The sequence below is a fragment of the Pseudoliparis swirei genome, chromosome 1 (assembly GCF_029220125.1).
Source record: "Pseudoliparis swirei isolate HS2019 ecotype Mariana Trench chromosome 1, NWPU_hadal_v1, whole genome shotgun sequence".
Lineage (NCBI taxonomy): Eukaryota > Metazoa > Chordata > Actinopteri > Perciformes > Liparidae > Pseudoliparis > Pseudoliparis swirei.
This window is the reverse complement of record NC_079388.1, coordinates 20,138,131-20,153,654: the sequence shown is the minus strand read 5'-3', so window position 1 is coordinate 20,153,654 and position 15,524 is coordinate 20,138,131. Positions and strand designations below refer to the sequence as shown.

The 15,524-nt window shown below is 46.9% G+C and overlaps 1 protein-coding gene across 1 annotated transcript in view; it reads right to left on the bottom strand.

Moving 5' to 3' along the window:
• The window catches only part of LOC130198333 (chloride channel protein 1-like), a 26,851-nt gene extending 12,867 nt beyond the window's left edge, over positions 1-13,984 (bottom strand). Inside the window, exons 1-6 of the mRNA XM_056421488.1 lie at positions 13,934-13,984; positions 7,274-7,514; positions 7,072-7,203; positions 6,776-6,885; positions 149-226; positions 1-78 (exon numbers count right to left, since the gene is read on the bottom strand). The exon at positions 1-78 is cut by the window's left edge and continues 1 nt beyond it. Of these exons, the coding sequence (XP_056277463.1) occupies positions 1-78; positions 149-226; positions 6,776-6,885; positions 7,072-7,203; positions 7,274-7,514; positions 13,934-13,984 (690 nt within the window). The remainder of the gene's footprint in view (positions 79-148; positions 227-6,775; positions 6,886-7,071; positions 7,204-7,273; positions 7,515-13,933) is intronic.
• Between the last annotated feature and the right edge of the window lie 1,540 nt (positions 13,985-15,524).

Sequence of the window (15,524 nt, the reverse complement as noted above, 5' to 3'; positions counted from 1 at the left end):
TCCGAGTGGAGTCCCGAAGCAGCAGCCCACCCCCACCGCGCAGCCCACCGTCAGGATGTCCGTGTAGCAGTACGGGTTCTACTGGGGCAGAGGAGAGGAAGATGAGGAGAGCTCTTCATCACCGCTTCACGAGGAGGAGGCAGCTCACCTGATAGGCTCCTGAGAAGAAGGACATGAACCTGCTGAGCACCACAGCACAGATACTGGCTATGTGGACGAATGGACCCTGAGAACACGAGGGAACCACAGAGGAATGTTAGAGAACCACAGAGGAACGTCAGAGAACCACAGAGGAACATCAGAGAACCACAGAGGAACGTTAGAGAACCACAGAGGAACATTAGAGAACCACAGAGGAACATCAGAGAACCACAGAGGAATGTTAGAGAACCACAGAGGAACAACAGAGAACCACACAGGAACATCAGAGAACCACACAGGAACATCAAAGAACCACAGAGGAACATCAGAGAAACACAGAGGAACATCAGAGAACCACAGAGGAATGTTAGAGAACCACAGAGGAATGTTAGAGAACCACAGAGGAACGTTAGAGAACCACAGAGGAACAACAGAGAACCACAGAGGAACATTAGAGAACCACAGAGGAACGTTAGAGAACCACAGAGGAACAACAGAGAACCACAGAGGAACAACAGAGAACCACACAGGAACATCAGAGAACCACACAGGAACATCAAAGCACCACAGAGGAACATCAGAGAACCACAGAGGAACATCAGAGAACCACAGAGGAACATTAGAGAACCACAGAGGAACATCAGAGAACCACAGAGGAACGTCAAAGAACAACAGAGGAACATCAAAGAACCACAGAGGAACATCAGAGAACCACAGAGGAACATCAGAGAACCACAGAGGAACAACAGAGAACCACAGAGGAACATCAGAGAACCACAGAGGAACGTCAAAGAACAACAGAGGAACATCAAAGAACCACAGAGGAACATCAGAGAACCACAGAGGAACATCAAAGAACCACAGAGGAACATCAGAGAACCACAGAGGAACATCAGAGAACCACAGAGGAACATCAGAGAACCACAGAGGAACAACAGAGAACCACAGAGGAACAACAGAGAACCACAGAGGAACGTCAGAGAACCACAGAGGAACAACAGAGAACCACAGAGGAACATCAGAGAACCACAGAGGAACAACAGAGAACCACAGAGGAACGTTAGAGAACCACAGAGGAACATCAGAGAACCACAGAGGAACAACAGAGAACCACAGAGGAATGTTAGAGAACCACAGAGGAACAACAGAGAACCACACAGGAACATCAGAGAACCACACAGGAACATCAGAGAACCACACAGGAACATCAAAGAACCACAGAGGAACATCAGAGAACCACAGAGGAACATCAGAGAACCACAGAGGAACATCAGAGAACCACAGAGGAACATCAAAGAACCACAGAGGAACATCAGAGAACCACAGAGGAATGTTAGAGAACCACAGAGGAACATCAGAGAACCACAGAGGAACAACAGAGAACCACAGAGGAACATCAGAGAACCACAGAGGAACAACAGAGAACCACAGAGGAATGTTAGAGAACCACAGAGGAACAACAGAGAACCACAGGAACATCAAAGCACCACAGAGGAACATCAGAGAACCACAGAGGAACATCAGAGAACCACAGAGGAACATCAGAGAACCACAGAGGAACATCAGAGAACCACAGAGGAACATCAGAGAACCACAGAGGAACATCAGAGAACCACAGAGGAACATCAGAGAACCACAGAGGAACAACAGAGAACCACAGAGGAACATTAGAGAACCACAGAGGAACATCAGAGAACCACAGGAACATCAGAGAACCACAGAGGAACATCAGAGAACCACAGAGGAACATCAGAGAACCACAGAGGAACAACAGAGAACCACAGAGGAACGTTAGAGAACCACAGAGGAACATTAGAGAACCACAGAGGAACAACAGAGAACCACAGAGGAACGTCAGAGAACCACAGAGGAACGTTAGAGAACCACAGAGGAATGTTAGAGAACCACAGAGGAACATCAGAGAACCACAGAGGAACGTTAGAGAACCACAGAGGAACAACAGAGAACCACAGAGGAACATCAGAGAACCACAGGAACAACAGAGAACCACAGAGGAACTTCAGAATCAGAGAACCACAGAGGAACATCAGAGAACCACAGAGGAACATCAGAGAACCACAGAGGAACATCAGAGAACCACAGAGGAACATCAGAGAACCACAGAGGAACATCAGAGAACCACAGAGGAACATCAGAGAACCACAGAGGAACATCAAAGAACCACAGAGGAACATCAGAGAACCACAGAGGAACATCAGAGAACCACAGAGGAACATCAGAGAACCACAGAGGAACATCAAAGAACTAGGAAAAATCAGAGAACCACAGAGGAACATCAAAGAACCACAGAGGAACATCAGAGAACCACAGAGGAACAACAGAGAACCACAGAGGAATGTTAGAGAACCACAGAGGAACATCAGAGAACCACAGAGGAACAACAGAGAACCACAGAGGAACATCAGAGAACCACAGAGGAACAACAGAGAACCACAGAGGAACAACAGAGAACCACAGAGGAACATCAAAGAACCACAGAGGAACATCAGAGAACCAAGGAGGAAATAGAGAACCACAGAGGGACATCACAGAACCACAGAGGAACATCAGAGAACCACAGAGGAACATCAGAGAACCACAGAGGAACATCAGAGAACCACAGAACATCAGAGACAGAGGAACATCAGAGAACCACAGAGGAACAACAGAGAACCACACAGGAACATCAAAGAACCACAGAGGAACATCAGAGAACCACAGAGGAACATCAGGGAACCACAGAGGAACATCAGAGAACCACAGAGGAACATCAGAGAACCACAGAGGAACATCAAAGAACCACAGAGGAACAACAGAGAACCACAGAGGAACGTTAGAGAACCACAGAGGAACAACAGAGAACCACAGAGGAACATCAGAGAACAACAGAGGAACATCAGAGAACCACAGAGGAACATCAGAGAACCACAGAGGAACATCAAAGAACCACAGAGGAACATCAGAGAACCACAGAGGAACATCAGAGAACCACAGAGGAACATCAGAGAACCACAGAGGAACATCAGAGAACCACAGAGGAACATAGAGAACCACAGAGGAACTTCAGAGAACCACAGAGGAACATCAGAGAACCACAGAGGAACATCAGAGAACCACAGAGGAATGTTAGAGAGGAACCAAATCAGAGAACTACAGAGGAACATCAGAGAACCACAGAGGAACATCAGAGAACCACAGAGGAACATCAGAGAACCACAGAGGAACATCAGAGAACCACAGAGGAACAACAGAGAACCACAGAGGAACATCAAAGAACCACAGAGGAACATCAGAGAACCACAGAGGAACATCAGAGAACCACAGAGGAACATCAGAGAACCACAGAGGAACAACAGAGAACCACAGAGGAACATCAGAGAACCACAGAGGAACAACAGAGAACCACAGAGGAATGTTAGAGAACCACAGAGGAACAACAGAGAACCACACAGGAACATCAGAGAACCACACAGGAACATCAAAGAACCACAGAGGAACATCAGAGAACCACAGAGGAACATCAGAGAACCACAGAGGAACATCAGAGAACCACAGAGGAACATCAAAGAACCACAGAGGAACATCAGAGAACCACAGAGGAACATCAGAGAACCACAGAGGAACAACAGAGAACCACAGAGGAACGTTAGAGAACCACAGAGGAATGTTAGAGAACCACACAGGAACATCAGAGAACCACAGAGGAACATCAGAGAACCACAGAGGAATGTCAGAGAACCAGAGAGGAATGATAGAGAACCACAGAGGAACAACAGAGAACCACAGAGGAACGTTAGAGAACCACAGAGGAACATCAGAGAACCACAGAGGAACATCAGAGAACCACAGAGGAATGTCAGAGAACCAGAGAGGAATGATAGAGAACCACAGAGGAATGTTAGAGAACCACAGAGGAACAACAGAGAACCACAGAGGAACGTTAGAGAACCACAGAGGAACAACAGAGAACCACAGAGGAACGTCAGAGAACCACAGAGGAACGTTAGAGAACCACAGAGGAACAACAGAGAACCACAGAGGAATGTTAGAGAACCACAGAGGAACAACAGAGAACCACAGAGGAACGTTAGAGAACCACAGAGGAACATCAGAGAACCACAGAGGAACATCAGAGAACCACAGAGGAATGTCAGAGAACCAGAGGAATGTTAGAGAACCACAGAGGAATATTAGAGAACCACAGAGGAACGTTAGAGAACCACAGAGGAACGTTAGAGAACCACAGAGGAACAACAGAGAACCACAGAAGAACGTCAGAGAACCACAGAGGAATGTTAGAGAACCACAGAGGAACGTTAGAGAACCACAGAGGAACATCAGAGAACCACAGAGGAACAACAGAGAACCACAGAGTAACATCAAAGAACCACAGAGGAACAACAGAGAATCACAGAGGAACGTTAGAGAACCACAGAGGAACATCAGAGAACCACAGAGGAACATTAGAGAACCACAGAGGAACGTCAGAGAACCACAGAGGAATGTTAGAGAACCACAGAGAAATGTTAGAGAACCACAGAGGAACATCAAAGAACCACAGAGGAACATCAGAGAATCACAGAGGAACAACAGAGAACCACAGAGGAACGTTAGAGAACCACAGAGGAACAACAGAGAACCACAGAAGAACGTCAGAGAACCACAGAGGAATGTTAGAGAACCACAGAGGAACATCAGAGAACCACAGAGGAACATCAAAGAACCATAGAGGAACAACAGAGAACCACAGAGGAACGTTAGAGAACCACAGAGGAACATCAGAGAACCACAGAGGAACATCAGAGAACCACAGAGGAACATCAGAGAACCAGAGGAACATCAAAGAACCACAGAGGAACAACAGAGAACCACAGAGGAACATCAGAGAACCACAGAGGAATAACAGAGAACCACAGAGGAACAACAGAGAACCACAGAGGAACATCAAAGAACAACAGAGGAACATCAGAGAACCACAGAGGAACGTTACATTGGAGAACCAAGAAGAAGAGAAGAAGAAGAAGAAGAAGAGGTTCAATTCAGAACAACAAGCAGAGGGTTCTTCAGACGGGAAGAAGGGAGAGGGCAGAGGGGTTCTTTAGAGGGCAGAGGGGTTCTTTAGAGGGACATAGGGGTTCTTTAGAGGGGCAGAGGGGTTCTTTAGAGGGGCAGAGGGGTTCTTTAGAGGGACAGAGGGTTCTTTAGGGGACAGAGGGGTTCTTTAGAGGGGCAGAGGGGTTCTTTAGAGGGGCAGAGGGGTTCTTTAGGGGACAGAGGGGTTCTTTAGAGGGCAGAGGGGTTCTTTAGGGGGCAGAGGAGTTCTTTAGAGGGACAGAGGGGTTCTTTAGAGGGCAGAGGGGTTCTTTAGAGGGGCAGAGGGGTTCTTTCGAGGGACATAGGGGTTCTTTAGAGGGACAAAGAGGTTCTTTAGAGGGGCAGAGGGGTTCTTTAGGGGACATAGGGGTTCTTTAGAGGGACAGAGGGGTTCTTTAGGGGACAGAGGGGTTCTTTAGAGGGACATAGGGGTTCTTTAGAGGACAGAGGGGTTCTTTAGAGGGACAGAGGGGTTCTTTAGAGGGCAGAGGGGTTCTTTAGGGGAGGGGGGTTCTTTAGAGGGACAGAGGGGTTCTTTAGGGGACAGAGGGGTTCTTTAGAGGAGCAGAGGGGTTCTTTAGGGGGCAGGGGGTTCTTTAGAGGGACATAGGGGTTCTTTAGAGGGGCAGAGGAGTTCTTTAGAGGGACAGAGGGTTCTTTAGGGACAGAGGGTTCTTTAGAGGGCAGAGGGGTTCTTTAGGGGACAGAGGGGTTCTTTAGAGGGCAGAGGGGTTCTTTAGGGACAGAGGGGTTCTTTAGAGGGGCAGAGGGGTTCTTTAGGGGACAGAGGGGTTCTTTAGAGGGACAGAGGGGTTCTTTAGGGGGCAGAGGGTTCTTTAGAGGACAGAGGGGTTCTTTAGAGGGGCAGAGGGGTTCTTTAGAGGGCAGAGGGTTCTTAGAGGGGCAGAGGGGTTCTTTAGGGGACAGAGGGGTTCTTTAGAGGGCAGATGGGTTCTTTAGGGGACAGAGGGGTTCTTTAGAGGGGCAGAGGGGTTCTTTAGAGGGCAGAGGGGTTCTTTAGAGGGCAGAGGGGTTCTTTAGAGGGGCAGAGGGGTTCTTTAGGGGACAGAGGGTTCTTTAGGGGGCAGAGGGTTCTTTAGGGGACAGAGGGGTTCTTTAGAGGACAGAGGGTTCTTTAGGGACATAGGGTTCTTAGGGGCAGAGGGTTCTTTAGGGGCAGAGGGGTTCTTTGGAGGGACAGAGGGGTTCTTTAGAGGGGCAGAAGGGTTCTTTAGAGGGACATAGGGGTTCTTTAGAGGGGCAGAGGGGTTCTTTAGAGGGCAGAGGGGTTCTTTAGAGGGACAGAGGGGTTCTTTAGGGGGCAGAGGGGTTCTTTAGAGGGACAGAGGGGTTCTTTAGAGGGACAGAGGGGTTCTTTAGAGGGGCAGAGGGGTTCTTTAGGGGGCAGAGGGGTTCTTTAGGGGGGCAGATGGGTTCTTTAGAGGGCAGAGGGGTTCTTTAGGGGGACAGAGGGGTTCTTTAGGGGACAGAGGAGTTCTTTAGGGGGGGGGGGGTACAAACCGATAGCTTGAGGTGCAACCAGGTGACAGAAGAGGGAGGAGAACAGAATGAAGATCAGAGGATATGAAACCCAGGCCAGGTACTGCAGGGGGACGTTCCCCCTCAACTCCACATGGATCCACTTATAGGCTGGAGGGGGAGAGGAGGAGGGAGAGAGGGGGAGGGAAGGAGGGAGAGAGAGGAGAGAGGGAAGGAGGGAGGGAGAGAGAGAGAGAGACACAAAGGGAAGAACTAAACAACGCTGGATTGAAAAGAGAAAAAATCTGATCCATGTTGCGCCAGTTCTGCAATGCATTGTGGGCCCTGTGGTTCTACCTTGGAGGCTCTTGGCGCTGGCGTAGTCCATGGTCCAGCTGATCAGAGCCATGGTGATGCCCAGCAGAACCAGGAAGATCCAGTCTTCACCCAGCCGGGTCACGAGGAACCTCTGGACCCGAGCGATGCAGTCTGGCCGGAGGAAGGAAAGAGGAATGAATCTGTAGGAACACATTTATAGTTCCACCTCCGGCTCGCTCACCTCTGCATTTGGAGTAGGAGCGTTTCTTCTTCATGGAGGACGTGAGGTCGGGTTCCGCCGCTTCCCCGTCGCCGTCCTCTTCCGCGTCGGACTGCCGCCGGTTCCTCGTCCTGCCGTGGCGCGGCGTGCCGTGGCCGCCGCGGGGCTGGCTGCCATGTTTCTTGATCTGCCTCTCGGTCAGCAGGCGCGTGGCCTCCCACCGGCCGGAGCCTCCTCGGTTCTCTTGGTACTCCCCATAGAGCTGTCAATCAAACAGCCAGGGGGCGGAGCCATTAGGACAGGAGAAAATATCTGGGGGTTGTTCCTGAGACATAAACATGTACAGGTGGTTCCCCAGAATAGAGTGGGGTAGGAGTAGAGTGGGGTAGTAGTAGAGTGGGGTAATAGTAGAGTGGGGTAGGAGTAGAGTGGGGTAGTAGTAGAGTGGGGTAATAGTAGAGTGGGGTAGGAGTAGAGTGGGGTAGGAGTAGAGTGAGGTAGTAGTAGAGTGGGGTAATAGTAGAGTGGGGTAGTAGTAGAGTGGGGTAGTAGTAGAGTGGGGTAATAGTGGGGAGAGTGGGGTAGGAGTAGAGTGGGTAGTAGTAGAGTGAGGTAGTAGTAGAGTGGGGTAGTAGTAGAGTGGGGTAATAGTAGAATGGGGTAGTAGTAGAGTGGGGTAATAGTAGAGTGTGGTAGTAGTAGAGTGAGGTAATAGTAGAGTGGGGTAGTAGTAGAGTGGGGCAGTAGTAGAGTGGGGTAGTAGTAGAGTGGGGCAGGTAGTAGTAGAGTGGGGTAGTAGTAGAGTGGAGTAGTAGTAGAGTGGGGTAGTAGTAGAGTGAGGTAGTAGTAGAGTGGGGTAATAGTAGAGTGGGGTAGTAGTAGAGTGGGGTAGTAGTAGAGTGGGGTAGTAGTAGAGTGGGGTAGTAGTAGAGTGAGGTAGTAGTAGAGTGGGGTAGTAGTAGAGTGGGGTAGTAGTAGAGTGGGGTAGTAGTAGAGTGGGGTAGTAGTAGAGTGGGGTAGTAGTAGAGTGGGGTAGGAGTAGAGTGGGGTAGTAGTAGAGTGGGGCAGGAGTAGAGTGGGCAGTAGAGGAGTGGGGTAGTAGTAGAGTGGGGTAGGAGTAGAGTGGGGTAGGAGTAGAGTGGGGTAGTCGCATCGTGGCAGAAAGAGTCTTTCTATAAATAGACAGGACCACATGTTGACCTAACGGCTCTAATGGGAACATGGGCTCAAGATTTATCACCTGTGATGACATGGAGATCAATGCACGCACACGCACACACACACACACACACACACGCACACACACACACACACACACACACACACCCCCCCCCCTCTTCCAGCGGGAGATGCCTTCTTGCATTCCTGTCATCACTGTCACGTTTCACAATAACCCCTTTCTGTAGTTTCACTTTTATAATCAGTGGGTATGAGAGTGCACGTGACCGCTGTGTGCACGTGACCGCTGTGTGCACGTGACCGTAGTGTGCACGTGACAGGCAGCATTCACACCTACAACCTTCCACTGGCAGCGGCTGTGCAGGGCGTGTTGTAGGCTCAGGGCAGTGCAGTGGGTAACATGAAGCTCTGTGGGGTCACCGGAGGTCAGAAAACACACATCGTCTAAAGTTAAAGAGACTGTTCATTTAAAAGTTGATAAATTTGATGAACTTGAATTAGATTATAACTTTGTGTCAGCGCAGAACCTAAAATCACGTTATGCATTCTCACAATTAAACAGTTACACATAGCAGGGGCTAATATTGCAGTATAGTCCCCTAAATGTTAGTCCAGGGCGTATTATATATATATATAAAAAAAATATTTATAAATATATATATAAATGTACACACACATATATACATAAATATGTATTATATATATATATTACAATATATATAAATGTACACACACATATATACATAAATATGTATTATATATATAAATATGTATTATATATATATATATGTATTATATATATATATATAAATATGTATTATATATATACAGGACTGTCTCAGAAAATTAGAATATTGTGATAAAGTTCTTGATTTTCTGTAATGCAAAAAAACAAAAATGTCATGCATTCTGGATTCATTACAAATCAACTGAAATATTGCAAGCCTTTTATTCTTTTAATATTGCTGATTATGGCTTACAGCTTAAGAAAACTCTAAAATCCTATCTCATAAAATTTGAATATTTCCTCAGACCAAGTTAAAAAAAAAGATTTATAACAGCAAAACAAAATCAAACATTTGAAAATGTGTTTCCAGGTGTTTCGAGTTAATTAGACGATTCAAGTGATTTGTTTAATACCCTACTAGTATACTTTTTCATGATATTCTAATATTTAGAGATAGGATATTTGAGTTTTCTTAAGCTGTAAGCCATAATCAGCAATATTAAAAGAATAAAAGGCTTGCAATATTTCAGTTGATTTGTAATGAATCCAGAATGCATGACATTTTTGTTTTTTTAATTGCATTACAGAAAATAAAGAACTTTATCACAATATTCTAATTTTCTGAGACAGTCCTGTATATATATTTGTGGTACATCAGCAGCAGACAATAGAGCCCCAGGAATACAACTGACAAGCTGATTAGTTGCATCAGGTGCCGATACGTTGACGTACGTCACCTTTCAACAGCTTCTGATTCATGGACAGACAGATTGATGAACACACACACACACACACTCACACACACACACACACACTCACACACACAGTGTGAGCAGACATGCCAGTCACCGCACAGTGAAACTTGAGTGGCATAATACACAAGGTGCAGTAACCAGGATGCCGACGCGCACCTCAAACAATAGAGGCCGGCGTGTGTGTTTTGATTGGGGCGAGCGCGTTCGTTCAGTCAAAGAAAATACATTAGTAATAAATTATCTACATGCAGTTTCAGTAATTATTGTCGGGCTTCGTTAACTCGCTAACGAGCCGACGGGCTACAATCGCAAAGCAACTAGTTAGAAGGAAACTCACGATTCGGACCACCGATCCCCCACGGTGTCCCGCAAGGTTCTGTGCTGGGTCCCCTCCTCTTCATCATTTACATCCTTCCCCTTGGACTCATCCTCCGTCAGCATGGTCTCGACTTCCACCGCTACGCTGACGACACCCAACTCTACTTCTTCAAGACCCTTATCTCACTCTCTCTCTCACGTCTACACTGACACCCAACTCTACTTCTTCAAGACCCTTATCTCACTCTCTCACGTCTACACTGACATCCAACTCTACTTCTTCAAGACCCTCATCTCACTCTCTCTCTCACGTCTACGCTGACACCCAACTCTACTTCTTCAAGACCCTTATCTCACTCTCTCTCTCCACTCTCACGTCTACGCTGACATCCAACTCTACTTCTTCAAGACCCTTATCTCACTCTCTCACTCGTCTACGCTGACACCCAACTCTACTTCTTCAAGACCCTCATCTCACTCTCTCTCTCACGTCTACACTGACACCCAACTCTACTTCAAGACCCTTATCTCACTCTCTCTCTCCACTCTCACGTCTACACTGATACCCAACTCTACTTCAAGACCCTTATCTCACTCTCTCTCTCCACTCTCACGTCTACGCTGACATCCAACTCTTCTTCTTCAAGACCCTTATCTCACTCTCTCACTCGTCTACGCTGACACCCAACTCTACTTCTTCAAGACCCTTATCTCACTCTCTCACTCGTCTACGCTGACACCCAACTCTACTTCTTCAAGACCCTCATCTCACTCTCTCTCCACTTTCACGTCTACACTGACGACGCCCAACTCTACTTCTTCAAGTCTATCACCTCACTCTCACGTCTACGCTGACGACACCCAACTCTACTTCTCCTTCAAGCCTGTTGGTCTATTTCCTATGTAAAGCGTCTTTGAGGGTCTAGAAAAGCGTTGCATAGATTCAAAGTGTTATTATTACTATTGACGAGGCATTGTGAAGGAACCCAGTGAGCGTCTCTATTTGATGTAGTGGAGTGCAATCAGCTGTTCACGGCTATGAAGACCTCCAGCATGGCCGCCACTGAGTATGTTGTTATGTTGTCAGAAACCCATCCGTGGGCCGCTCGTCCTCCTTTACCTCGTTCCACCTTTCCTTCCCGTTTTCCCTCTTAAACAGTGAAACTCTACTCTGCACTAATCACTCGGCTCTTCTCCGTCGGCCCCCGGTGAAACACTACTCGGGGCTAAATTTAGTAGCGTGTGCGATCCAATATTCCTCGTTACACTTCCCACACCTCTCTCCCTCAGTGTACCTTTCAATGCCTCGGCGTATTCCTGAGTTTCTCACTCTACGCCCTTCCAGCTGTCGTTTTAGTCCCTTGAGGACTCGAGGAGAAGGAAGTGTAAACTGAAAACACTCCACCAAACGAGGCTTCCCCAGCATTCTGGCCATTTGCTTAGTTTCCTGACGTGAATGCCACACAGTGCCGCCATGCTAACATACAGTATGGGGAGGGTCAGGCCCAAAAGGAAGGAATCAATGCCTGGCTCATAAACACTCAGGCGGTGTGAACCCGAGCTGGGTATCGGTTGACGTTTTGAGAAACTAGTGCCGTGTGCCAGTTCAATACCATTAAGTTTATTAAAGCTTCAAAACTTAAAGCAGTCCAACAAAAGAGTTGCTTAAATACAAGAGGTGGAACTGAGAATAAATAAACAACACTTTCATTTTATATATATATATATGTATATATAAATATAAAATAATATATATGAATATAAATATGTATATATAAATATTTGAATAAATACATGAATTAAAAATAATATATATATGTATATATAAATATAAAATTATATATATATATATATGAATATAAATATGTATAAATATATGTATATTAAAATAAATACATCAATTAAAAATAATATATATAAATATATATCTGAATAAAAATATGTATAAATATATGTATATTTAAATAAATACATACATTAAAAATAATATATCTATATCTATAAATATATATATAGGCCTGGCAACTGTATTATTATATTGATTAAATGTCAACAGTCTTGTATCTTATCTTCAGAGGTATTTGTTGATGATGTAACGATGGTGAGATGGTAAAGATGATTTTTCAGACCAGACCATAATCACATTAACTCCATTTGACATCCTTTTGATGTGCACGTAATCATACATTCATAAAACACCTTTAAGAGCAGATGTCCAACACAAATTACCCTTAAAGGGCCTTATAATGTAGTTTACAGATTAAGCGTTATCTTTTTCCCAAATTCTGTCTTTTTGAGTCATTTGTTTTACAATCAAAGCATAATTTGTCATCAGAAGAAAAAAAATATCATGTGGGGATAATTCAAATGTTTGTTAAATATGAATATAAATGTATATATATACATATATATATATTACAGTTCTAAAAGAACATTCCATCCTTTTGTAAAATATAGCGCTCTAAATTGCATTAAAAATCACAATTTAATAAATAAACATTTGACTCCTCCCTCCTGTTTGCAGCTCTGCTCACGAGTGACAGTGTAAACATACGAGACCCGCATGGCCTTCAACACACACACACACACACACACACAGACACACACACACACACACACACAAATGCAGTTTCGATAACCATGACATTTTTCTTCCTTCACAACAAATTGAGTGTTTCAGACTTTTTTCTCTTTTCCCCCTAAATGAGTTGTTATGATCTTCTTAATGAGGCTGTAGGTCGTTTTCTGGGGGTTTCAGTCAAAGATGAACAATGAAAACTAATTGTATTCTAATATGGTATTAAGGAGGACCGTGTCTTTCATCTCTGAGCTCTATTATTGTATCTTTAACCATATTTAAAACACACACACACACACACACATTAGTATCTTAGATTAAACTAGAGAGGAATCTAATGCAAGTAAATATACAAAGACAGTGTGTAGACGGCTGCAGAGAGCCTGCTTGATGTCCGCTGTGGACTCACAACAGGGAATCCCTCCTGGACGACAACCGACAGGTATTTATACGTTCTGGAGAACTCTGGAGAACCTTCAGGGTTCTGCCACAGAACATCCTCCAGGAACACACACGTATCCACGTGAACAGGGAGGATCAACGCCGTGCTAATGAGGGATCGGGTTTCACTGTTAAGGGAACCAGCATCCAACACACACACACATATATACACACACACACACACACACACACACCATTCAAAAGCCGTGCGCCGTGCGCCACACGTACCACGACGAGTCATTCTGTGTTCAGACCGAACGGGGCTTAAGAAACAGCAGGTGGCCGGACACAAAGTGTGTGTTTGTGCACGTGTGTTTGTGCACGTGTGTTTGTGCACGTGTGTGTGTGATTACCAAGATCAGGGGTGAAGGTGGTGCACGGTGTTAAAGCAACTGGCGTGTCACCATGTTGTTATTCATGAAGCTCATTAGTCTTCACAATATCTACAACTCACACACCTGGATGAGGTCCATTCACAGGCTCTCACACACACACACACACACACACACACACACAGGTCCGACGGGCTCCATCATGCAGTGGGCGCTGCAGGTGCGTCACGCTCCACCGGCGGGTGATTCGTGGGAAAGAGAAAAACGTGGAGCGACACACGAGTCAACGGCGTGACGGAGAGAATAACAGAGAGAGAGAGAGCGAGCAAGAGGAAGGCGAGCGACACTGACCAGGGTTTGCTTGTATCTCAGAGCCTTCCTTTGCGACGCATCTGCGGCCATTGACACACAGTCACTGACCAAAAATAAACCCACCGGCTCACCGTCCGTCTCAGCATTACCAACACACACACACACACACACACACACACACACACACACTGTAAAGCAGCTCGAGCTGGGGTTACCCCCCCGCCCCCCCCCCGTTGCCCAGACTAACTGCAGCGAGCAGGAAAATTAATTGTGAGAAAATTCAAAGTGGTGCAAAGAAAATATGTATTGCGCAACATCTAGGAAATGGGTGTAAAAGGAGGTAGTCGGGGGGAGAGGAGGAGGAGGTGGGGAGAGGAGGAGGAGGAAGAGGAGGAGGAGGAGGGGGGAGGAGGAAGAGGAGGGGTAGAGGTTGCTTCGTTACATTGGCTGATGAAGAAATTTGCAAAAAACGGCGAGCTAGACAATTTACCAGCAACGCCGGCCCCGGGGGGTTCTGGGTAATTAGCCGACTTTCTCCAGTCAAGACGTTTTTATTTTTTGCTACGTCAGCTCACGGTGGTGGCGCCCTCTGGAGGACACGTCTACGTCAGCTCACGGTGGTGGTGGCGCCCTCTGGAGGACACGTCTACGTCAGCTCACGGTGGTGGCGCCCTCTGGAGGACACGTCTACGTCAGCTCACGGTGGTGGTGGCGCCCTCTGGAGGACACGTCTACGTCAGCTCACGGTGGTGGTGGGGCCCTCTGGAGGACACGTCTACGTCAGCTCACGGTGGTGGTGGCGCCCTCTGGAGGACACGTCTACGTCAGCTCACGGTGGTGGCGCCCTCTGGAGGACACGTCTACGTCAGCTCACGGTGGTGGTGGCGCCCTCTGGAGGACACGTCTACGTCAGCTCACGGTGGTGGCGCCCTCTGGAGGACACGTCTACGTCAGCTCACGGTGGTGGTGGCGCCCTCTGGAGGACACGTCTACGTCAGCTCACAGTGGTATTTGGGATTGACTTTATTTTTCAAGCTCTTTTCCAGGCCTGGAAATAACAATTTTAAAATTCCAGGACTTTTCCAGGTGTTCCATGTCCGTAGGGACCGTGGTGAATGAATGTCATAAGAGCCCCCCCCCCCCCCAGGGAGACCTGCTGCCGTGACGTGCGGCGGCGGCTCCGGTAGCCGGTGGAATCTCGTGCCGTGGGGAGAAGATGGCACGGCGTTCCCGATGTTGGGAACTCCCTTTGACCTCTTTAGTGTCGCCATGGTACCGTCGCTGGACTGGGTTCTACCAAACATCAGGATGAAACCAAGACGGCTGTATTGTGGTGCTCATTCTGCACGAGCCCCTCCAAATAAACACAAATATAAAGAGTGTTTAAAGTTTAAACGACAGTGACTCAGACCGGAGGAGGTCAGAGGTCGAGCTGAAGCTTTAGAATTAATTTATCTCAAAGATGTTTCAGACCAAATCTGAAAATCTAAGAGGAAGAGTCAAAATCTCCAAGTCCGTTAATTTAGAGGAAACGTTTGAGTTGTAGTTGCATGAATATCAGTTTGTGTGTGAGTGGGGTGTGTGTGTGTGTGTGTGTGTGGTGTGAGTGGGGTGTGTGTGTGTGTGGTGT